Genomic DNA, 24,597 nt, shown 5'->3' on the forward strand with positions numbered 1-24,597 from the left:
ACTGCCCCCGAGGCGGTGCTGTCATTTTATACCAAAAACTACGTGTGCAATATTTACACTTAATCCCCTATACCCATCACCCGTGTTAGACAGTGAACTTTTATTCTAAACTAATCCCAAAGTGCCCACGTCACTGCAGAAAATGGAGACCAAGAGGAAGAAGAAAGAAGGACAGGACACGCCCAAATTCCTCCATCTTGTCCCCAAAACCCCCTCACCAAAAATCCTAAAATCTGCATTTTCACCCTCCGATAATTTTATTTTTACACCGTTCAAACCTGTGTGACTTTTTGGATAGATGAGACCCGTTTGGGGACAAAAGGGACACAAAAAGGGGCACAAAAGGGAGTGAATTTGGGTTCCATGGGCCCAAATTTGTTCCATATGGGGCCGTGACCCCCATATAGGGCCCGGACCCAGATTTAGGGCCCAGACCCCAATATAGGGCCCTGATTGGGGTAAAATGGGCCGTGATTGGGGTCCCCTGATTGGGGATAAATGAGACCCCAAAAGGGGCACAAATGGGAGTGAATTTGGGTTCCATGGGCCCAAATAGTTTCTATATAAGGCCATGACCCCCACATAGGGCCCTGACCCCAGTATAGGGCCCTGATTGGGGTAAAATGGGCCCAGATTGGGGTCTCCTGATTGGGGATAAATGGGACCCGTTTGGGGATAAAGGGGACCCCAAAAGGGGCACAAATGGGAGTGAATTTGGGTTCCATGGGCCCAAATTTGTTCCATATAGGGCCGTGACCCCCATATAGGGCCCAGACCCCGATATAGGGCCCAGACCCCGATATAGGGCCCAGATACCAATACAGGGCCCTGAGTTGGGGCTGTCAGAGCCCCAGATGGGGCCGATGGTGGCATTGGCCACCACCCGTGTCCCCATCGCCGCTGTCCCCATCCGCGGTGTCCCCATCGCCGCTGTCCCCATCCGCGGTGTCCCCGCCGTGTCACGGGGCGGTGGCAGCTCCGTCACGTGTCCCCGGCGGCCCCAGCGCAGCCGGGCCCAGCCCAGGAAGGGGAAGTTGGGGTTTGGGGCCTATTTGGGGACTCTGGGGGTGCCACCGAGGCGCCACCGAGGTGCCACCATGGCCCTGCCCTCGGTGTACGGGGACAAGCTGGCCGAGAAGCTGACGCTGCTCAACGAGCGCGGCCGGGGGGTCCTCGTCAGGGTCTACAACCTCAAAAAGGTCTGGGGAGGGGTCCTGGGGGTCCCCAAACCCCCCCGGCCATGGGGAGCAGCTGAGGGGATTGGGGGCAGTGAGGGATGGGGGGATTTGGGGGATTTGGGGAGGGGGCGCAGCCCAGGAGGGGATTTAGGGGGGATTTCAGGGGGTCCTGGGCAGGGAGGGGCTTGGGCAGGGGGGGTTTGGGGGGTCCCAGCCTTGAGGGGGAATTTGGGGGGTTCTGAGGAGGCGGGGACCTGAGTTTGGGGGGGATTTTGGGGAGTCCCAGCCCTAAGGAGGAATGTGGGGGGTTCCAACCTGGGGAAGGTTGGGGTAGGGTGGGGTTTGGGGGGTCCCATCCCGGGAGGGGTTTGGGGGGGATATTATGGGGAGGGGGTCTCAGTTTTGGGCTTTTTTGGGGGTGTCCCAGGCCAGGGAGGGGATTTTGGGGTCATTTCGGGGGGTTCTGACCCGGGGGTCCCCCAGACGTGCTCGGACCCCCGCACGCGGCCGGCCTTCCTCGGGGACAAGGCCATGGAGGCCTCGGCCAAGTTCATCCTGAAGAAATTCCCGCACCTGGACGTGCGCAGCAGCACCGTGAGCCGCTGTCCCCGTGTCCCCATTGTCCCCGTGTCCCCCATTGTCACCGTGTCCCCACCCCTGTGTCCCCTCTGTCCCCACTATCCCTGTGTTCTCATTGTCACCACCGCTGTGTCACCACCCCCTTGTTCCCACCTCTGTGTCCCCATTGTCACCGTGTCCCCACCCCTGTGTCCCCCCTGTCCCCACTATCCCCATGTTCTCACTGTCCCCACCCTCATGTCCCCTGTGTCCTCTGTGTCCCATTGTCCCCGTGTCTCCACTGTCCCCACCTGTGTCCCCATGGTCACTGTCACCGCTGTCCCTGTGTCCCCATGCCTGTGTCCCCACACCCCATGGGATGTGCCACCGCCCCCTTGCGTGTCCCCTCTGTCACCCATCCCTGGGTGTCCCCCTTGTGTCACCCCCACCCTATGTGTCCCCAGTGTCACCTCACCCTGGGTGTCCCCTTTTCTCACCCCTCCCTGATGTCCCTGGGTGTCACCCATGCCACTGTCCCCTGTGTCACCCACACCGCTGTCCCCGTGTGTCACTGCCACCCCTCTGTCCCCTGTGTCACCCACCCCTCTGTCCCCTGTGTCACCCACACCGCTGTCCCCCCCGTGTCCCCGCAGCAGCACCTGGGCCCGGTGCACAGGGACAGAGGGGACATCGTGCGGGCGCTGGCCCCGTTCTACCAAACCTTCCTGGACGTGCTGGAGTTCCGGGTGAGCCGGAGGGGACACGGGGGACAGAGGGGACACTGGGGACACTGGGGACACTGGAGGACACGGTGGACACAGGGGATAGGGGGACAAAGGGGACACGGGGGACAGAGGGGACACTGGAGGACATGGTGGACACAGGGGATGGGGGGACAAAGGGGACATGGGAGACAGAGGGGTCACGGTGAACACAGGGGACAGAGGAAGATGGGGGACGTGTGGGACACTGGGGACATCAGGGGACACAGGGGACAGGAACATGGTGGACATAGGGGATAGGGGGACACCGGGGACAAAGGGGACATGGGGGGACACAGGGGGACATGGGGGGACACAAGGAATAGGGGGACATGGGGGACACAGGGGAGAGGGGACACAGGGACAGAGGGGACAGAGGGAACACTGGGGGACACAGGGGACAAAGGGGATGGGAGGGACAAAGTTGACACAGGGGACAGGGGGACACGGGGGACAGAAGGGTCCCTCGGAGCCAGGAGGACGGAGGGGACATGGGGGATGGAGGGAGTCCCTCAGGGCTGGGGACACAGGGGACACAGGGGACACGAGGCACAGAGGGGACACAGGTGTCCCTCAGGGCCGGTGACACAGCTGTGACACGCCACGCTGTCCCCTTGTCCCCAGGACCACGTGTACGAGCTGCTCAACACCATCGACGCCAGCCAGTGCTTCTTCGACATCGTGAGTGCCACCCCGAGCGCCACCCTGCTCCGTCCCCGCTGTCCCCGCGCCCTGACATGTCCCCTCCCCCGCAGCACATCAACTACGACCTCACCAAGGGCTACCTGGACCTGGTTGTCACCTACGTGTCCCTGGTGCTGCTGCTGGCGCGCGCCGAGGAGCGGCGCCTGCTGCTGGGGCTCTACCAGTGCGCGCACGAGATGAGCCACGGCGCCAGGTGCCACCGCTGTCCCCAGGGCCACCCTGCTGTCCCCACACTGTCCCCAGGGTCACCCTGCTGTCCCCTGGGCTGTGTCCCCACTCCTGCTGTCCCCAGGACCACCCTGCTGTCCCCAGGGCCGTGTCCCCACCAGGGCTGTCCCCAGGGCTGTGTCCTCACTGGGGCTGTCCCAACGCTGTCCCCAGGGCCACCTGCTGTCCTCAGAGTCACCCTGCTGTCCCCTGGGCTGTGTCCCCACTGAGACTGTCCCCAGGGCCACCCCTGCTGTCCCCATGGCCGTGTCCTAACTCCCTACTGTCCCCACCTGTCCCCAAGGCCACCCCGACTGACCCCACACACTGTCCCCAGGGTTGTCCCCAGTGTGTCCCCAGTGTGTCCCCAACACTGGAACCAGCCCAGGGGCTGTCCCAAATGTATCCCCAATGCCACAACTGGCCCTGGCACTGTCCCCAGCGTGTCCCCAACACCGGAACCAGCCCTGGAGTTGCCCCTAATGTGTCCCCAGCATGTCCCCAATGCCAGAACCAGCCCCGGGGCTGTCCCCAATGCCAGAACCGGCCCCAGGGCTGTCCCCAACGTGTCCCCAGCATGTCCCCAACACCAGGACCGGCCCCGGGGCTGTCCCCAACGTGTCCCCAGCATGTCCCCAATTCCAGAACCGGCCCCAGGGCTGTCCCCAACGTGTCCCCAGCATGTCCCCAGCATGTCCCCAATGCCAGAACCGGCCCCGGGGCTGTCCCCAACATGTCCCCAATGTGTCCCCGCAGTGAGCCCAGCTTCCCCCGGCTGGCGCAGATGGTGCTGGAGTACGAGCACCCCCTGAAGAAGCTGCCCGAGGAGTTCGGGCCCCACACCAAGGTGGGTCGGGGGTCCCCGTCCCCAGCACGGCCGTGTCCCCAGCAGCGACGTCTCCCGGCAGTGCCACCCCTGGTGCCCGGCCGGTGTCCCCATTGTGCCCCCACTGTCCCCGCTGTCCCCGGTGTCCCCGGGTGGTGTCCCCGCTGTGCCCGGCGGTGTCCCCACTGTGCCCCCGCTGTCCCCGCTGTCCCCGGGCAGTGTCCCCACTGTGTCCCCGCTGTCCCCAGGCCGTGAGCAGCGCGCTGCTGTCCCTGCGGGCCCCGTTCCTGCGGCGCTGCCGGGACGCGGAGCTGTGGCGCCAGGAGCAGCTGCTGTCCCTGCTGGGACCCGCGGGGGACATGCTGAGCCCGGTGACCAGCGACAGCGTGAGTGACATGGGGACATGGGGACATGGGGACAGGCTGAGCCCCGTGACCAGTGACAGTGTGAGTGACATGGGGACATGGGGACATGGGGACAGGCTGAGCCCGGTGACCAGTGACAGTGTGAGTGACATGGGGACATGGGGACATGCTGAGCCCGGTGACCAGTGACAGCGTGAGTGACATGGGGACATGGGGACATGGGGACAGGCTGAGCCCGGTGACCAGTGACAGTGTGAGTGACACCCGTGGGGACATGGGGACATGGGGACATGGGGACATGAGGACATGCTGAGCCCGGTGACCAGTGACAGCGTGAGTGACACCTGTGGGGACATGGGGACAGTGTGAGTGGGGACATGGGGACAGGCTGAGCCCGGTGACCAGCGACAGCGTGAGTGACATGGGGACATGGGGACAGGCTGAGCCCGGTGACCAGTGACAGTGTGAGTGACATGGGGACATGGCACACGGGGACATGGGGACGTGCTGAGCCCGGTGACCAGTGACAGTGTGAGTGACACCTATGGGGACATGGGGACATGGGGACATGCTGAGCCCAGTCACCAGTGACGTGTGAGTGACATGGGGACATGGGGACACGGGGACAGGGGGACGTGCTGAGCCTGGCCGTCAGTGACAGAGTGAGTGACACGGGGACGGGGCTATGGTGACACGGGGACGGGGCTATGGTGACACGGGGACAGGGCTATGGTGGCACGGGGACACGGGCGCTGGGGGCTCAGGGCACAGTGACGCGGTGGCACTGCTGTCCCCAGATGGCCTGTGAGTACCTGTCCCTGGAGGTGATGGAGCGCTGGATCATCCGTGAGTGCTGCCACCGCCTCCGTGTCCCCAACCCCTCCTGGCAGTGTCCCCAAACCCTCCTGACGGTGTCCCCAACCCCTAGTGACCATTTTGGGTTCCCTGGTGTCCCTGTCATGGGGCTGTCCCCATTTTGGGGTCCCTGTCCCCATTTTGATGCCCCTGACCCCCTGTCCCCCTCAGTGGGGTTCCTGGTGTCCCTGTCCCCGTTTTGGGGTCCCTGTCCCCATTTGGGGTCCCTGTCCCCGTTTTGGGGTCCCTGGTGTCCCTGTCCCCATTTCGGTGTCCCTGACCCCGTGTCCCCCCCAGTGGGGTCCCTGGCGTGCCCAGGTGCCCTGGCTGTCCCTGTTTGGGGGTCCCTGGTGTCCCTGTCCCTGTTTTGGTGTCCCTGACCCTGTCCTCCCTCAGTGGGGTCCCTGGTGTCCCTGTCCTGGGGCTGTCCCCGTTTTGGTGTCCTTGTCCCCGTTTCGGGGTCCCCCTGACCCCTTGTCCCCCTCAGTGGGGTCCCTGGTGTCCCTGTCCTGGGGCTGTCCCCGTTTTGGGGTCCCTGTCCCCGTTTGGGGGTCCCTGTTCCCGTTTGGGTGTCCCTGTCCCTTTTTTGGGGTCCCTGGTGTCCCTGTCCCCATTTCGGTGTCCCCCTGACCCTGTGTCCCCCCCAGTGGGGTCCCTGGTGTGCCCGGGTGCCCTGGCTGTCCCTGTTTGGGGGTCCCTGGTGTCCCTGTCCCTGTTTTGGTGTCCCTGTCCCCATTTTGGTGTCCCTGACCCTGTCCCCCCTCAGTGGGGTCCCTGGTGTCCCTGTCCTGGGGCTGTCCCTGTTTCGGTGTCCCTGTCGCCATTTCAGTGTCCCCCTGACCCCGTGTCCCCCCCAGTGGGGTCCCTGGTGTGCCCGGGTGCCCTGGCTGTCCCTGTTTGGGGGTCCCTGGTGTCCCTGTCCCTGTTTGGGGGTCCCTGGTGTCCCTGTCCCTGTTTTGGTGTCCCTGTCCCTGTTTGGGGGTCCCTGGTGTTCCTGTCCCCGTTTTGGGGTCCCTGGTGTCCCTGTCCCCGTTTCGGTGTCCCTGTCCCCATTTCGGGGTCCCCCTGACCCCGTGTCCCCCCCAGTGGGCTTCCTGGCGTGCCCGGGCGCCCTGGGCACCCCCCCGTGCCAGGAGCTGTGGCGCCAGGCCCTGCGCGGGTCCCTCTTTGTGCCCCTGGTGCGCGACGAGGCCGTGGCCGTGCACAGGGTGACCGAGGAGCTGCTGGGGGGGCTCAAGGGGTGAGCGCGGGGACACGGGGGGGCACTGCCAGGGTGGCACTGCCAGGGTGGCACTGCCAGGGGTGGGGACACGGGGGTGGCACTGCCAGGGGTGGCACTGCCAGGGTGGCACTGCCAGGGAGGGATGGGGACACTGCGGGTGGCACTGCCAGGGGTGGGGACACCGTGGGTGGCACTGCCAGAGGGGTAGGGACACTGTGGGTGGCACTGCCAGGGGTGGCACTGCCAGGGAGGGATGGGGACACCGGGGGTGGCACTGCGAGGGGGGAGAGAGCATGGGGACACTGCAAGTGGCACTGCCAGGGAGGGATGGGGACACTGCAAGGTGGCACTGCTGGCGAGATGGGGACACTGCGGGTGGCACTGCCAGGGGGTGGAGAAGATGGGGGACAACGGGAGGTGGCACTGCCCGGAGGGACGGGGACAGGGACACCGATGGTGGCACTGCCCAGGGGGGACGGGGACACTGAGTGACACTGCCGGGGCGGACGGGGACACTGCGAGTGACAGTGCCCAGGGCGAGGGTGGCACTGCCTGGGGGGGTAACGATGGGGGACACCGGGGGTGGCACAGCCGGTGCCAGGGCCTGGGGGCTTCACTGTGGGTGCCGGGGTGGGGCTGGGGGGTGTTCGGGGGGATTTGGGGGTGCCAGGGGGGTACCAGGGGGGCTGGGTGGTGTCCGGGCCTGGCACGGGGCGGTGCCAGCTCCAGGTGCCCCTCGCCAGGTACGGGAAGCGTGTGGCTGATGTCAAGGAGTGCCGGGAGCACGCGGCGGCGCACAGGTGCGGATTTGGGGGGGTCCGGGGGGTCCTGGCGTCTTTGGGGGGCTGGGGGGGTTTGGGGCCATGGGAGATCCCAGAGCACCCCAAACCCGAGGGGTTCCTGGGGGGTTTGGGGGTCTCAGGGGGTTTGGGGGTCCCGGGGGGTTTGGGGCCATGGGCACCCAGAGCACCCCAAACCCGAGGGGTTCCTGGGGGGTTTGGGGGGTCCCGGGGGGTTTGGGGCCATGGGAGATCCCAGAGCACCCCAAACCCGAGGGGTTCCTGGGGAGTTTTGGGGTTCCTGGGGGGGTTTGGGGGGTCCTGGGGGGTTTGGGGGACTGGAAGATCCCAGAGCACCCCAAACCCGGGGGGTTCCTGGGGGGTCTCTCCCCGGTTTCACCCACATCGCCCCCTTTGCCCTTTGCTGTCCCCTGGGGGTGTCTGGGGGGGTCTCCGGGGTGACCCCGGCCGTGACCCCCCCCTTGTCCCCATCCTGACCCCACCCCGTCCCCATCCTGACACCCCCAAATCCCCTCAACCCTTCCCCATCCCCATGACACCACCCCTGATTCCTGTGCTGGCTCCTGTCCCCTCCTCGTGTCCCCTCCGTGTCCCCTCCTGTCCCACCCCGGGTCCCCCCGACCCCAGAGACCCCCGGGGACCCCCAAACCCCCCCCAAAGCCCCCCAAATTCCCCCTGTGCCCCCCAGCCCGGCGCTGCACCGGGGCCGCCGCTCGTTCCTGCGCGGGGCCGTGCGGGAGCTGGCGGCGCTGCTGGAGGATCAGCCCGGCCTGCTCGGACCCAAGGTGCGGATTTGGGGCGATTTGGGGGGGATTTTGGGGAATTTGGGGGGTTTATGGGGGATTTTGGGGGGGATTTGAGGAAGTTTTGGGGGATTTTGAGGGGACATTTGTGAGATTTTGGGGGGTTTTGGGGGGGATTTCAGAGATTTAGAGGGGGATTCAGGGAGATTTTGGGGGGATTTGGGGGGAATTTCAAGGGGATTTGAGAGATTTTGGGAGCATTTGAGGAAATTTGGGGGGATTTTTGAGGGGATTTTGGGGGGATTTGAGGAAGTTTGGGGGGTTTTTGAGGGGATTTGAGGAAGTTTTGGAGGGTTTTGAGGAAATTTTGGGAGATACTTGGGGGGCTTAAGGGGGGGGGTTGAGATGTTTAGGGGGGATTTTGAGGGGACATTTGTGAGATTTTGGGGGATTTTGGGGGGATTTCAGAGATTTTGGGGGATTCGCGAAGATTTTGGGGAGATTTGGGAGGGGAATTTCGGGAGATTTTGGGGGGGATTCTGGGAGGTTTTGGGGGAAATTTCGGGAGATTTTGGGGGGGATCCTGGGAGGTTTTGGGGGAAATTTCGGGAGATTTTGGGGGGGATCCTGGGAGGTTTTGGGGGAAATTTCGGGAGATTTTGGGGGGGATCCTGGGAGGTTTTGGGGGAAATTTCGGGAGATTTTGGGGGGATTCTGGGAGGTTTTGGGATGCATTTGGGAGATTTTGGGGGGGATTCTGGGAGGTTTTGGGGGAAAAATCGGGAGATTTTGGGTGGGATTCTGGGAGGTTTTGGGACGCATTTGGGAGATTTTGGGGGGTCCCGACCCCCTTGCCGCCCCCCCTCAGGCCCTGCTGGTGTTCGTGGCGCTGTCGCTGTGTCGCGACGAGGTGAGCTGGCTGTCGCGACATGCCGAGCACGTGACCAAGAGCAAGAACCCCGAGGACTTCAGCGACAGGTGGGGACCGGGAGGGGACCCCCCGGATTTGGGGGGGGGGTTCAGCGATTTTTGGGGTGTTCGGGGGGCACTGGGTGGATTTTTGGGCGGGGGGTCCTTGTGGGTTTCTGAGGACGTTCAGAGGTTTTTTTTGGGGGGGTTCGAGAGTTTTGGGGGGGTTCAGGAATTTTGGGGGCGTTTGGGGGGGCACTGGCTGGGTTCAGGAATTTTGGGGGCGTTTGGGGGGGATTTTGGGGGGGTCCTTGTGGGGTTCTGAGGACGTTGAGAGGATTTGGGTGGGTTCAGGAGTTTCGGGTGTTTTCAGAAGTTTTGGGGTGGTTTGGGAGGTTCGGGATTTTTGGGTGGGTTCGGGGGGCACTGGGGGGGTGTTCGGGATTTTTGGGTGGGTTCGGGGGGCACTGGGGGGGTTCGGGAGTTTTGGGTGGGTTCGGGGGGCACTGGGGGGGTTCGAGGGGGTTCAGGGTGGGGTTCTGAGGATGTTCAGAGATTTTGGGGGGGTTCGGGGGGCACTGGGGGTGTTCGGGATTTTTGGGTGGGTTCGGGGGTCACTGGGGGGGTGTTCGGGATTTTTGGGTGGGTTCGGGAGGCACTGGGGGGGTTCAGGAGTTCCGGGCTCACTCGGGGGGTCCCTGCTGCCCCCCGGGGGGGTTTCGGGGGGTCTCTCTGACCGCCCCCCGCCCCGGCGCAGCCGCCTGGCGGAGCTGCTGTTCGCGCTGGAGCAGCTGCGGGCCCTGGTGCGGCGGCACCTGCGGCTCCTGCGCCGCTACCACCGGCACTACCTGGCCCGCTTCGACGCCCTCGTGCTCAGCGACGTCATCCAGGTACCCCCGGAGGGTCCCCTGAGCCCCCCTGAGCCCCGTGGGGGTCCCCTGAGCCCCCCTGAGCCCCCTGAGCCCCCCTGTGCCCGCAGAACCTCTCGGTGTGCCCCGAGGAGGAGTCCGTGATCCTCTCGTCCTTCGTCAGCTCCCTCTCGGCTCTGGCGGCCAAGGAAGGTGCGGGTTTGTCCCATCCCGGCCCGCATTGTCCCCTCACCGTGTGGCCGGTGCCACCCCAGCTCGGTGTCCCCGCTCTCCCGGGAGCTCTGGGACAATCCCGGGCCCCGGTCCCCTGTGGTGGCACTGCCACCCGCAGCCCTGTCCCCGTGTCCCCTCTGTCCCCGCAGTGGATGAGCAGGAGCAGTTCGACTTCACCGCGCTGCGCCTGGACTGGTTCCGGCTCCAGGTGCTGGCACTGTCCCTGTCCCCATGTCCCTGTCCCCATGTCCCCATGTCCCCATGTCCCTGTCCCAGTCTCCACCCTTGTCCCCATCCCTGCGCCAATCCCATTCCTCCCCTGTCCCTGCTGCTCCCAAACTTGTCCCCCTGTCCCTGTCCCCACCATTGTCCCCATGTCCCTGCTGTCCCCATGTCCCCTGAGCCCGATCCTGTCCCTGCTGTCCCTTCCCCTGTCCCCATCTTTGTCCCCCTGACCCTGATGCTGTCCCCATGGCTGTCCCCATGTCCCTGTCCCTGTCCCCATGGCTGTCCCCTGGCTGTCCCCATGGCTGTCCCCATGTCCCTGTCCCTGTCCCCATGGCTGTCCCCTGGCTGTCCCAGGCCTACACGAGCGTGGCCAAGGCCGCGCTGCCGCTGAGCTCCAACGCTGACGTTGGCCGTGCCATGAGCCTGGTGGTGTTCCACACGCGCCTGCTGGACCGGCCCGAGGAGCTGCTGGACGAGACCTCCGACCTGTCCCACCTCTGGTGAGCCCCTGTCCCTGTCCCCGTCCCTGTCCCTGTCCCCGTCTCCATCCCTGTCCCCATCCCTGTCCCCATCCCTGTCCCCTCCTGTCCCCAGTTTCTACCCCCGTCCCCTGGAGCGGATGTTCTTGGTGTCCCCTGCCCCCATCCCTGTCCCCATCCCTGACCCTGCTGACCCTGTCCCCTGTCCCCATCTGTGTCCCTGTCCCCAGTTTCTATCCCCGTCCCCTGGAGCGGATGTTCTTGGTGTCCCCTGTCCCCATCCCTGTCCCCATCCCTGTCCCTGCTGACCCTGTCCCCTGTCCCCATCCCTGTCCCCTCCTGTCCCCAGTTTCTACCCCCATCCCCTGGAGCGGATGTTCTTGGTGTCCCCTGTCCCCATCCCTGTCCCCGTCCCTGTCCCTGCTGACCCTGTCCCCTGTCCCCATCCCTGTCCCCATCCCTGTCCCCATCCCTGTCCCCTCCTGTCCCCAGTTTCTACCCCCGTCCCCTGGAGCGCATGTTCGCGCAGACGCTGGACGAGCCGTCCATGCTGCGTTTCGCCATCGCCTTCCCCCTGCTCTGCGCCCACTTCTCGCGCTGCCAGCACCCCATGTGCCCCGAGGAGGTGGGTGACACCTGGGGGGGGGTTTGGGGGGTCCCCCAGCCCCGTCCCCAGCTCTGAGGGGTGCCCTGTCCCCCCAGTACCCCCAGCTGGAGAAGGCGGCGCTGGGGCTGTGCCACAAGTTCCTGGAGGAGCTGGCGCGGGTGGGCAGCGGCTGCGTCCTGGACGCCTGCGCCGAGCAGCACAACCTGAGCCAGCAGGTCTGGGGGGTCTGGGAGCATCTGGGACCTCTGGGGGGCTCGGGGGAGGCCGGGGGGTCTGGGACTTTTAGAGGGATTGGTGACCTTTGGGGCCTTCAGGACCTTTGGGATCTTGGTGGCCTTTGGGGTCTTGGTGGCCTTTGGGGTCTCCAGGACCTTTGGGGTCTCCAGGACTTTTGAGGGTTTCAGGATTTGGGGTCTCCAGGACTTTTGGGGGTTTCAGGATCTTTGGGCTCTTGGTGGACTTTGGGGGCTCCAGGACCTTTAGGGACTCCAGAACCTCTGGAGGCTCCAGCACCTTTGGGGGTTCACTGGCCTTTGGGGTCCTCACACCTTCAGGATCCCTCTGCCTTTTGGGGTCTCCACCACCTCGAGGTCTCCATCAGCCTGAGGATCTCTGTGGCCTTTGGGGTCTCCAGAACCTCTGGGGTCTCTGTGGCCATCAGGCTCTCCATGGCCTCTCTGTCCCCTCGTCCCCCTGTCCCCACAAACCCTCGGGATGGGGAAGTTCCTCCATGGGGGCTGAACCTGGTGGGACATCCCCTGACCCAGCCCTTGGGGACGGTGGCCTGTGGCCATGGTGGCTACGTTTGGGGCGTCCCCATGACCCTGTCCCCATGTCCCCATGTCCCCACGCCCCTGTCCCCGCCCCGCAGCTCCTCCCCAAGCACTGTGCAGCCACCATCAGCAGAGCCCGCGTCAAGAAAACCCCGAAGCAGCCGCCCCGCAAGGGGGACCCCCAAAGGGACAAACCGGGGACAGAGAGCCACCGGCGGGACCGGACCCTGACCACCAAGTGAGCGCCACCCAGGGGAGGGACTGTCCCCACGGGGTCACGGTTCTGGGGACTTTGGTGGTCTCCAGAACCTCTGGGGGCTCAGTGCCTTTGGGGGCTTCAGAACCTCTGGGGGCTCAGTGGATTTGGGGGGCTTCAGGACCTTTGGGCTCTTGGTGGCCTTTGAGGTCTTGGTGGCCTTTGGGGTCTCCAGGACCTTTGAGCTCTTGGTGGCCTTTGGGGTCTCCAGGACCTTTGGGCTCTTGGTGGCCTTTGGGGTCTTGGTGGCCTCTGGGGTCTTCAGGAGCTCACCTGAAGCCACCAGAGCTTGGGTGTGGCGTGGGGACATTGTGTGATTGTCCTGATGGGGTCACACCGTGATTGTCCCCGTGGATTGTCCCCACGGGGTCACATCATGACTGTCCCCCAGCATGGACAAGCTGCACCTGACCCTGGCCGAGCTGTCCCTGAGCCTCAACCACGTCCCCAACTTCACCGTCTTCGGGCACACGGTGACGCCGGCCGAGTACCTGAGCAGCCACCTGGAGGCGCGCCTGACCAAGTGGGGACACGTGGGGCTGAGGGGGACACGTGGGGCCAAGGGGACATGCAGGGCTGAGGGGACATGCTGGGGACACGTGGGGCCAAGGAGACACATGGGGCTGTGGGGACACACTGGGGACATGCTGGAGACATGCTGGGGACATGCAGGGCTGAGGGGACACGCTGGGGACATGCTGTGGACATGCTGGGGACATGCAGGGCTGAGGGGACACGGGCGGCTGAGGGGACACACTGGGGCCACACAGGGCCAAGGGGACATGGGGGGCTGAGGGAACACGCTGGGGCCATGCTGGGGCTATGCTGGGGACACGTGGGGCTGAGGGGACATGTAGGGCTGAGGGGGCAACGTGGGGCTGAGGGGACGCATTGGGGACACACGGGACTGAGGGGACACACTTTGAACACGCCGCAGACATGCCGGGGACATGTGGGACCGAGGGGACACACTGGGGACACGCAGGGCTGAGAGGACACGCTGAGCACACACCGGGGACACGCAGGGCCGAGGTGACACCCTGCCTGTCCCTCACGGTCCCCATGTCCCCGCAGGGCCATCGTGGCCATGGCCGGGTACAGCCAGGCCTCGCAGGAGGTGGCGCGGCCCTCGGAGGTGCTGGCGGGGCTGGGCGCCTACATGGGGCTGGTGCAGCGCCTGGGACACCTGGTGGCCCTGGACACGGCGCGGCTGCTGCGGACGGTGCTGCTGCAGCAGAGCCACCCCCGCGACGGCAGCGGGCAGCCCACGCTGACCGCCATCTACACCGACTGGTCAGTGACACCGTGGGGACATGGGGACACGGGGACATGGGGACAGGCAGCAGGCAGCCCACGCTGACCGCCATCTACACCGACTGGTCAGTGACACCGTGGGGACATGGGGACAGCGTCACCCATAGGGGCTGGGGACATGGGGACAGGGTGGCAGGGTCACTGTGGAACAGGCAGCGGGCAGCCCACGCTGACTGCCATCTACACCGAGTGGTCATTGACACCGTGGGGACATGGGGACAGCGTCACCCATAGGGGCTGGGGACATGGGGACAGGGTGGCAGGGTCACTGTGGGACAGGCAGCCCACGCTGACCGCCATCTACACCGACTGGTCAGTGACACCGTGGGGACATGGGGACATGGGGACATGGGGACAGGCAGTGGGCAGCCCACGTTGACCGCCATCTACACCAACTGGTCAGTGACACCGTGGGGACATGGGGATAGCCGTAAAGCGCTACTGTCGTAAAAGGTGTCGTAAAGCGCGACTGTCGTAAAAGGTGTCGTAAAGTGCTACTGTCATAAAAGGTGTCGTAAAGTGCGACTGTCGTAAAAGGTGCCAACGGAGACATGGGGACAGGGTCACTGTGACCGCCATCTACACCGACTGGTCAGTGCCACCATGGGGGACATGGGGACATGGGGACATGGGACAGGCAGCGAGCAGCCCAAGCTGACCGCCATCTACACCGACTGGTCAGTGACACCAGGGGGGACATGGGGACAGGGTCACTGTGGGACAGGCTGCCCACGCTGATGGCCATCTACACCGACTGGTCAGTGACACCAATGGGGACATGGGGACATGGTGACAGGGTCACCCATAGGGGCTGGGGACAGGTCACTGTGACCGCCATCTACACCGACTGGTCAGTGACACCAGGGGGGACATGGGGACAGGGTCACTGTGGGACAGGCAGCCCATGCTGACCGCCACCTACACCGACTGGTCAGTGCCATCATGGGGACATGGGGACGTGGGACAGGGTCACTGTGGGACAGGCAGCCCACGCTGACCGCCATCTACACCGACTGGTCAGTGCCACCATGGAGGGGACAGGGACGGAGTGGCAGGGTCACTGCATGGGGGGGGGGGGGACATGAGGACAGGGTCACCCATAGGGGCTGGGGACATGGGGACAGGGTGGTGGCAGCACGGATATGGGTGCAATTGCCGTGGGTGACCTTGCCATGGCTGACATTGCTGTGGGTGACAGTGCCATAGGTGACACTTGCCCAGGGTGACACTGCCATAGGTGACAGGTGACAGTGCCGCAGGTGACAGCGGTGTCCCCACAGGTACCTGGAGGCGCTGCTGCGCCAGGCCAGCACCGGGGCCGTGCTCCTGTCCCCGGCCCTCCAGGCCTTCACCACGGTGCCCCGCGAGGAGCAGCCCCCGTTCAGCGCCGCCGAGTTCTCCGACGTCTCAGGTGGGCTGGGGGGGCTTGGAGGGGTGGCTGTCACCTCCTGTCCCCCCAGTGTCCCCACCTGTCCCCACCTGTCCCCTCTGCAGAGATGCGGGCGCTGGCCGAGCTCATCGGGCCCTACGGGATGAGGTTCCTGAGCGAGAACCTGATGTGGCACGTGGGGTCCCAGGTGGCAGAGCTGAAGGTACGGGGACAGGGACAGGGGACAGGGGCTGGGGACAGGGACAGGGGACGGGGACAGGGACAGGGGCTGGGGACAGGGGACAGGGACAGGGACAGGGGCTGGGGACAGGGGCTGGGGACAGGGGACACATCCTAGTGCCACCCCAACCCTGTACCTGCCTGCCCCTTGGAATGGTGGGAGATGCCAGGTCCCCCAATGTCCCCAGTGTCCCCAGTATCCCCAATGACCCCCCGTGTCCTCAGTGTCCCCAGTGTCCCCAGTGTCCCCGTATCCCCAATGTCCCCCAGTGTCCCCAGCATCCCCAGTGTCCCCCAGTGTCCCCAGTGTCCCCAGCATCCCCAGTGTCCCCCAGTGTCCCCAATGTCCCCAGCATCCCCAGTGTCCCCAGTGTCCCAATGTCCCCCAGTGTCCCCAATGTCCCCAGCATCCCCAGTGTCCCCCAGTGTCCCCAATGTCCCCCAGTGTCCCCAGTGTCCCCAGTGTCCCCACTGTTCCCAGTATCCCCAATGTCCCCAGCATCCCCAGCGTCCCCAGCATCTCCAGTGTCCCCAGCGTCCCCAGTGTCCCCAGCACCCCCAATGTCCCCAATGTCCCCACTGTCCCCAGTGTCCCCAGCACCCCCAATGTCCCCAGTGTCCCCAGTGTCCCAGTGTCCCCAATATCCCCAGCATCCCCAGTGTCCCCAGTGTCCCCAGCGTCCCCAGTGGTGTCCCCATTGTCCCCGCAGAAGCTGGTGGTGGAGAACATGGACACGCTGGTGCAGCTGCGCTGCTGCCGGGCCGAGCAGAGGCCGGCGCTGCTGCCCCGCCTGAGCTGTGAGTGGCACAGGGGGTGGCACATGGAGGGTGGCACACAGGGGTGTCACCCGTGTCACCCCGCTGTCCCCCGCGTGTCCCCACAGCGGCCGAGAACGTCCTGAAGCGCATGACCATCATCGGGGAGATCCTGAGCTTCCGCGCCATGGCCCAGCAGGGCCTGCGGGAGGTGGGACCCCCATGGGACCCCCCCGGGGAACCCCCAGACCCTGGGACACCCCTGAGGCACCCCCAGATGCTGGGATCCCCCCCCAGGACACCCCCAGACCCTGGGATCCCTCCAGGACACCCATTTGGGGACACAGGACACCCCTGACCCCCATTTGGGGACCCAGAAGCCCCCATCTTGGGACCCCATCCCCCCATTTGAGGACACAGGATCTCCCCCCATTTGGGGACACAGGATCTCCCCCCCCCCCCCATTTGGGGACCCAGTCCCCCCATTTTGAGCCCAGGACCTCCCTGACCCCCATTTGGGGACACAGTCCCCCCATTTGGAGGCCCAAGACCTCCCCATTTTGGGGCCCAGGACCCCCATTTGGGGACCTAGGACCCCCATCCCCATTTGGGAACCCAGTCCCCCCATTTTGGCACCCAGAACCCTCATTTGGGGACACGTGACCCCCCCTCCTTCCTTTTTGGGGTCCCAGTCCCCCCCATTTTGGGGTCCCAGTCCCCCCCATTTGTGGCCTAGGACCCCCCTGAGCCCCATTTGGGGACGCATGACCTCCCCCCATTTGGGTCCCAGTCCCGCCATTTGGGGATATCTGACCCCCCCATTTTGGGGACCCAATCCCCCCATTTTGGGGTCCCAGCACCCCCCATTTTGGGGTCCCAGCACCCCCCATTTTGGGGTCCCAGCACCCCCTGACCCCCCGCCCGCCCCCCCAGGTGTTCTCCCAGCACTGCCCGTTCCTGATGGGCCCCATCGAGTGCCTGGCGGACGTGGTGACCCCGGACACCGACATCCAGGTGGGGACAGGGACACGGGGGGGAGTTGGCATTGTGACACCGCGTGACACCGCGTGACACCGCGTGACACCGCGTGACCCTGTCCCCAGGTCACCCTGAGCATCTTCGAGCTGGCCTCGGCTGCGGGGGTCCCGTGCGAGGTGGACCCGGCGCTGGTCACGGCCCTGGCGGGGCACAGGACAGGTGCGGGGGGTCTGGGGACACCGCGGGTGGCGCTGTCACCTCCCGGGTGGCGCTGTCACCTCCAGGGTGGCGCTGTCACCTCCCGGGTGGCGCCGTCACCTCCCGGGTGGCGCTGTCACCTCCAGGGTGGTGCCGTCACCGTGGGGTGGCACTGTCACCTCCCGGGTGGCGCTGTCACAGCCCGGGTGGCGCTGTCACAGCCCGGGTGGCGCTGTCACCTCTTGGGTGGCGCTGTCACCGCGCTGTCCCCTCGGCAGAGGCCGTGTCCCCCGAGGAGGATTACAAGGTGTCCTGCCTGCTCCTGGTGTTCGTGGCCGTGTCCCTGCCCCTGCTGGCCGCTGACCCCGCGTCCCTCTACAACCCCGAGCTGGACGGTGAGGGGGGCAGTGACCCTGTGTCCCTTTGTGTCCCCTTTGTGTCCCCTTTGTGTCCCCTTTGTGTCCCCTGTGTCCCTTTGTGTCCCTTTGTGTCCCCTTTGTGTCCCCTTTGTGTCCCTTTGTGTCCCCTTTTTGTCCCCTTTGTGTCCCCTGTGTCCCTTTGTGTCCCCATGTCCCCTGTGTCCCCCTGTCCCCTGTGTCCCTGTCCTCATGTCCCCATGTCCCCAGGGTCTCTCTGTGTGTCCCCATGTCCCCCTGTCCCCAGTGTCCCTTGAGCCCCTGTGTCCTCATGTCCCCATGTCCCTCTGTGTGTCCCCATGTCCCTGTGTGTCCCCACGTCCCTCTGTGTGTCCCCATGTCCCTGTGTGTCCCCATGTCCCTCTGTGTGTCCCCACGTCCCTCTGTGTGTCCCCATGTCCCTGTGTGTCCCCATGTCCCTCTGTGTGTCCCCATGTCCCTCTGTGTGTCCCCATGTCCCTGTGTGTCCCCACGTCCCTCTGTGTGTCCCCATGTCCCCATGCTGGCAGTTCTCACTGTCCCATTGTCACAGCAGAAGGTTTGGGGGGACACCACGACTGTCACCAAGGGAGGTGGCACTGTGGAGACTCTGGGTTGTCCCCAACATTCCCGTATCCCATCACCTTCACCACCAACATCTGAGTGTCCCCAACACCTTTCCGTGTCCCCAAGCCCTCCCCATGTCCCCAGCCTTCCCGAATCCCCAATTTTCCCGTGTCCCCCCCTTCACTGACTCCCACCCCGTGTCCCCCCGATGTCCCCGATGTCCCCGCGGTGTCCCCAGGCCACAACAACAACGTGCACTGCCTGGCCAAGGCCATCGTGCAGCTCTCGGCCGCGCTCTTCACCGTGCACGGCAAGAACATCGAGACGCACCTCAAGGAGTTCCTGCTGGTGAGCCTGGCATGGCACTGTCCCCTCTGGGGTGGCACTGTCCCCACTGGGGTGGCACTGTCCCCTCTTGGGGCTGGCACTGTCCCTGTCCCGTCTGGGGTGGCACTGTCCCCTCCCTGGGGCTGGCACTGCCCCTTGTGCCCTCCTGGGGCTGGCACTGTCCCTGTCCCCTCTGGGGCATCACTGTCCCCTCCCTGGGGCTGGCACTGTCCCCTCCCTGGGGCTGGCCCTGTCCCTGTGCCCTCCTGGGGCTGGCACTGTCCCTGTCCCGTCTGGGGTGGCACTGTCCCCTCTTGGGGCTGGCACTGTCCCTGTCCCCTCCGGGGTGGCACTGTCCCTTCTTGGGGCTGGCACTGTCCCCTCGCTGGGGCTGGCACTGCCCCTGTGCCCTCCCTGGGGCTGGCATTGTCCCTGTCCCCTCTGGAGTGGCACTGTCCCCTCCGGGGTGGCACTGTCCCCTCCGGGGTGGCACTGTCCCCTCCCTGGGGCTGGCATTGTCCCTGTCCCCTCTGGAGTGGCACTGTCCCCTCCGGGGTGGCACTGTCCCCTCCCTGGGGCTGGCACTGTCCCCTCCCTGGGGCTGGCACTGTCCCTGTCCCCTCTGGGCTGGTTCTGTCCCTGCTCTCCTTGACTGACCCTGTTCTCGACCCTGTCCCCGCTGTCCCCAACTGTCCCTGTCCCTGCTGTCCCTGTGGCTGTCCCTGCTGTCCCCCTGTCCCCGTCACTGTCCCCCCATTGTCCCCCGTGTCCCCAGCTGGCCTCCAGCAGCCTCCTGCAGCTGGCCCAGGAGCCGGACAAGGTGCGGCTGCGCAACCAGGACTCGATCGTGCTGCTGCTGCACCTGGTGGGGACCTGGGGACACCTGGGGACACCTGGGGACACCTGATGGGGACACCTGGGACACCTGGGGACACCTGGTGGGGACATGGGGACACCTGGGGGGACACCTGGGGACACCTGGGGACACCTGATGGGGACATGGGGACACCTGGGGGGACACCTGGGGACACCTGGTGGGGACACCTGATGGGGACACCTGGGGGGGACACCTGGGAGGGACATGGGGACACCTGGTGGAGACATCTGTGACACCTGGGGTGACAGCTGGGATACGGGAGACACCTGGGGGGGACATGGGGGGAACCTGTGGACACCTAGGGGGGACATGGGGGGAACCTGTGGACACCTGGGGGGGACACCTGGGGACACCTGGGGGGGACACCTGGGCGTGACACCTGGGACACCTGGCGCCCGGAGCGATTTCAATGCAAATATTGCAAATATTGCAAATATTGCAAATATTTCACCCTGAGCCGGCCCGGGGGAGCTGCAGGGGGGGTCGGCAGGAGTGGGGGGGCGCTGATGGGTCACGATGGGTGCCAATGGGTGCCGATGGGTGCCGATGGGTGTTTATGGGTGCCAATGGGTGCCGATGGGTGCCAATGGGTGCCGATGGGTGCCGATGGGTGCCGATGGGTGCCGATGGGTGCCAATGGGTGCCGATGGGTGTTTATGGGTGTTTATGGGTGCCAATGGGTGCCGATGGGTGCCGATGGGTGCCGATGGGTGCCAATGGGTGTTTATGGGTGCCCCCCACCCCAAAGATCGTGGCCGAGTCGTCCTTCCTGACGCTGGACATGCTGGAGAGCTGCTTCCCGTACGTGCTGCTGCGCAACGCCTTCCGCCAGGTGTGCCGGGAGACCCCCGGCCGGGCCCCCCAGCACTGACCGGGACCCCCGGGACCCCCGGGACCCCCGGGACCCCCGGCTGGAACCCCCAGCACTGACCGGGACCCCGGGACCCCCGGGACCCCCGGCCGGGCCCCCCAGCACTGAGCAGGACCCCTGTCCGAGCAGCATCGGGACCCCCCTCGTTCCACCCCCGAGATCCCCGCCTGATCCCCGTGCCCCAAATCCCCAAATTCTTCAACCCACCCACCCACCGCCAGGACCCCCGACCCCAAATCCCCCTCCCTGTCACCCCACGACCCCCAGATCCCAAACTCTGTTCCCTCCCAGGACCCCCGGATCTCCTCCCTAAATCTCCCAACTCACCCGCAGGACCCCCGACCCCAAATCCCCTCCCTGTCCCTCAAAATCCCTTCCTGGTCCCCCCCGTCCCTCCGAGACCCCCAAACTCTCCCCTCACCGCCCCCCCCCACCACTGGCTGCCCCCACCCTGTCCCCAAATGTCCCCAAGTGTCCCCAAATGTCCCCAAATGTCCCCAAGTGTCCCCAAATGTCCCCATTGTCCCTCGCTGTCCCCCCGCTGCCGCCGCTGTCATTAAATCCGCTTCTCACCCCGAATTCACCTCTCGGCCGTTATTGGGGCGTTCCGGGACCCTCGGGGGGCTCTGGGGCCGTCCTGGGGTGTCCGGGGGTGTCCGGGGGTGTCCGGGGGGGTTCAGAAGGCGTCGCCCCCCCCGATTCCCCTCGGGATTTTCCCCCCGTTCCGCTCCCGCTCCCTCCCGCCGGGCCGTGCCTCAGTTTCCCTCCCGCCTCTCGTTGCCAGCCCCGTTCCCGCTCTCCCCACGCCCCTCCGGGTATTTTATTTTATTTTATTTTATTTTATTTTATTTTATTTTATTTTATTTTATTTTATTTTATTTTATATTTTATATTTTATATTTTATATTTTATATTTTATTTTATTTTATTTTATATTTTATATTTTATTTTATTTTATTTTAATTTTACATTTTATTTTATTTTATATTGTATATTTTATTTTATTTTATTTTATATTTTATTGTATATTTTATTTTATTTTATTTCAATTTTATATTTTATATTTTATATTTTATATTTTATTTTTTGTTTTATTTTATTTTATATTTTATTGTATTTTTTATTTTATTTTATTTTATATTTTATTGTATATTTTATTTTATTTTATTTCAATTTTATATTTTATATTTTATATTTTATATTTTATATTTTATATTTTATATTTTATTTTTTGTTTTATTTTATTTTATATTTTATTGTATTTTATTTTATATTTTAATTTTATATTTTATTTTATTTTTATTTTATATTTTATATTTATATTTATATTTTATTTCTGAATTTTTTTTAAATTTTTTTTTTCCCTCCCCCGGGTATTTTCGGTGCCCCTGCCGTGCCCGGCTCGGTTCCCCTCCCGTTGCCATTCCGCGCACGGCGGCGGCTCCGGGATGAGTCACCGGCAGCGGCGGCAGCGCCCGCCGAGCCCCCCCCCGAGGACCCCCCCGGGACCGAGACCCCCCCCAAAAACCCGGCCCAAAAAGCGCCCGGCAAAAATCGCCTTAAAACAAAAAAAACCCCAAAAAACAAAAGGAAAAATCTCCAAAAATGAAAGGAAAAAAAACCCAGAAAAAGGGGAAAAACCCCCAAATAAAAGGAAAAACCCCCAAAAATAAAAGGAAAAAAACCCCAGAAAAAGGGGAAAAAACCCCCAAAAATAAAAGGAAAAAAAACCCAAAAATTCCAAATCACCCCTCTTTGAGCAGGGAGGTGCGGAACGACCCCCCCGCCATAAACCCCAGAAACAAAAGGAAAAAAAAACCCCAAAAATAAAAGGAAAAAAAACCCAGAAAAAGGGGGAAAAAACCCCAAATAAAAGGAAAAACCCCCAAAAATAAAAGGAAAAAAACCCCAGAAAAAGGGGAAAAAAACCCCAAAAATAAAAGGAAAAAAACCCCAAAAATTCCAAATCACCCCTCTTTGAGCAGGGAGGTGCAGAACGACCCCCCCCGCCATAAACCCCAGAAACAAAAGGAAAAAAACCCCAAAAATAAAAGGAAAAAACCCCCAAAATAAAAGGAAAAAACCCCAAAAATTCCAAATCACCCCCCCTTGAGCAGGGAGGTGCGGAACGACCCCCCCACCCAAGAATCGAAAAACAAAAGGAAAAAACCCCAAAAATAAAAGGAAAAAAAACCCAGAAAAAGGGGAAAACCCCCCAAAAATATAAGGAAAAAAACCCCAAAAATTCCAAATCACCCCCCCTTGAGCAGGGAGGTGCGGAACGACCCCGGAGCGACCCCCCCCGCGCCCCCCCCGCGCTCCCCAGGGGCTCGGCCGCCCCCTCCCCGCTCCCGGCACGGCTTTAATTCCCTTTAATTCCCTTTAATTCCCTCGAATAATTCCATTTATTCCCATTGATTCCCGTTTATTTCGGGCTCGTCAATCACGAGCGTTCCCGACCCCCCCCCCGACCCCCCCTTTTCCCGCTTTTGTCTCGCGCGCGCCCACCCGGCCCCGCCCACGGGGCCCCCCCGGGGCCGCCCCCACCCCAAAACTCTGCCCCTCCCCCCCCCCAAAGTTCCACCGTAAAAAAAAGTGAAAATTTGAAAATTTGGGGTTTTCATCAAAGCCCGGAACGCGGCCGGGGAGCCCCAAAATGAGCGCGGGGAACCCAAAAGGGACACAAAGAGATTTGGGGGCTCTGAGATTGGTTCGAGGGGCCCCAAAATTGAGTGGGAGACCCCCAAAAATGAGTTTGGGACCCCCGAAATCAGTGGGAGACCCCCGAAATGAGTCTGAGATCCCTGAAATCGGTTCAGGATCCCTGAAATCAGTGTGAGGATCCCCCAAATCAGTTTGAGAACCCCAAAATGAGTTTGGGACCCCCAAAATGAGTTTGAGACCCCTAAAACCAGTTCGAGGATCCCCCAAACCAAGTTGAGAACCCCAAAATGAGTTTGGGGCCTCAAAAATGAATTTAGGACCCCTGAAATCAGTGTGAGGATCCCCAAATCAGTTTGAGGACCCCAAAATGAGTGGGAGATCCCCAAAATGAGTTGGAGACCCCCAAAATGACTTTGGGACCCCTGAAATCGATTCGAGGATCCCCAAATCAACTTGAGAACCCCAAAATGAGTTTGGGACCTCAAAATTTACTTTTGGGACCCCTAAAATCGGTTTGAGGACCCCCAAATCAATTTGAGAACCCCCAAAATCACTTTGAGGACCCCCGAGTTTAACTGGAGACACCTGAAATCAATTCGAGGATCCCCAAATCTGTTTGAGAAGGCCCAAATGTGTTTGAGACCCCCAAAATGAGTTGGAGACCCCTGAAATGAGTCTGAGACCCCTAAAATGAGTTCGAGAAACCCAAAATCACATTGAGGACCCCCAAAATCACATCGAGGACCCCCAAAATCACATCGAGGACCCCCAAAATCACATCGAGGAGCCCCAAAATCACATTGAGGACCCCCAAAATCACTTTGAGGACCCCCAAAATCACATCGAGGACCCCCAAAATCACATCGAGGACCCCCAAAGTCACTCTGGGGCCCCCCGAGTTTATCCGGAATGAGTCGGAGACCCCCGAAATCAGCTCGAGAACCCCAAAATCGCTTTGAGCGCCCCCGAAATCCTTTTGGGGCGGGCTCGGGGGGGGCACCCCGGGGTGGGGGCGCACCCAGGGCTGGTGGGGGGGGGTTGGGGTTCACCTGGCCCGCCCCCCCCAAATCCCCGCGGTGCCGAGGTGGGCGCTGCTCCCACCCACGGCGTTACATAAAGGCTGATGATGATGATGATGATGGTGATGATGATGATCAGCGCTGCTGGGAACGTGCGGGGAGGCGGCGGGGGGGGGGGGGGGGGGCCGAACCCCGAAACTCCCCCCGGGGATGGCTGAGACCCCTCCCCAATCAGCCCCGAGACCCCCAACCCCCCATGTCAGTCATGGGGTCCCTGAACCCCCAAACCCCCCCGGGGATGGCTGGGACCCCCCCCCAGGCCATCTCTGAGATCCCCCCCGGGCCGACCCCGAGGTCCTCGGACCCCAAAAATTCCCCCGGGCCCGCCCAAGACCCCTCCCAGACCATCTCTGAGACCCCCCCCAATCCGCCTTGAGATCCCCCTGGGTCAGCCCTGAGACCCCTCCC

General features: G+C 62.9%; 1 protein-coding gene across 1 annotated transcript; it reads left to right on the forward strand.

Moving 5' to 3' along the window:
- The first annotated feature begins 1,097 nt into the window (after window positions 1-1,097).
- Window positions 1,098-20,446, forward strand: NCKAP1L (NCK associated protein 1 like). The gene is made up of 31 exons (XM_058042083.1): window positions 1,098-1,199; window positions 1,662-1,772; window positions 2,390-2,482; window positions 3,122-3,178; window positions 3,253-3,395; window positions 4,166-4,256; window positions 4,484-4,621; window positions 5,398-5,446; window positions 6,542-6,695; window positions 7,421-7,477; window positions 8,166-8,262; window positions 9,089-9,198; window positions 9,887-10,019; window positions 10,109-10,190; window positions 10,361-10,419; window positions 10,794-10,939; window positions 11,411-11,543; window positions 11,621-11,740; window positions 12,397-12,536; window positions 12,946-13,077; window positions 13,629-13,847; window positions 15,149-15,279; window positions 15,363-15,460; window positions 16,188-16,275; window positions 16,362-16,444; window positions 17,167-17,247; window positions 17,337-17,430; window positions 17,688-17,804; window positions 18,610-18,719; window positions 19,474-19,563; window positions 20,324-20,446. The coding sequence occupies exons 1-31, from the start codon at window positions 1,098-1,100 to the stop codon at window positions 20,444-20,446; spliced, it is 3,381 nt and encodes a 1,126-aa protein (XP_057898066.1).
- The last annotated feature ends 4,151 nt before the right edge of the window (window positions 20,447-24,597 follow it).

The sequence above is a fragment of the Melospiza georgiana genome, chromosome 29, assembly GCF_028018845.1.
Source record: "Melospiza georgiana isolate bMelGeo1 chromosome 29, bMelGeo1.pri, whole genome shotgun sequence".
Classification (NCBI taxonomy): domain Eukaryota; kingdom Metazoa; phylum Chordata; class Aves; order Passeriformes; family Passerellidae; genus Melospiza; species Melospiza georgiana.

Excerpts from the sequence above, each read along its gene's own strand:
- NCKAP1L (XM_058042083.1), top strand. The coding sequence starts at position 1,098 with ATGGCCCTGCCCTCGGTGTACGGGGACAAGCTGGCCGAGAAGCTGACG. Across the intron at positions 10,020-10,108 it reads TGCTCAGCGACGTCATCCAG|AACCTCTCGGTGTGCCCCGA; the intron begins GTACCCCCGGAG and ends CTGTGCCCGCAG. Across the intron at positions 17,805-18,609 it reads CTACAACCCCGAGCTGGACG|GCCACAACAACAACGTGCAC; the intron begins GTGAGGGGGGCA and ends CGGTGTCCCCAG.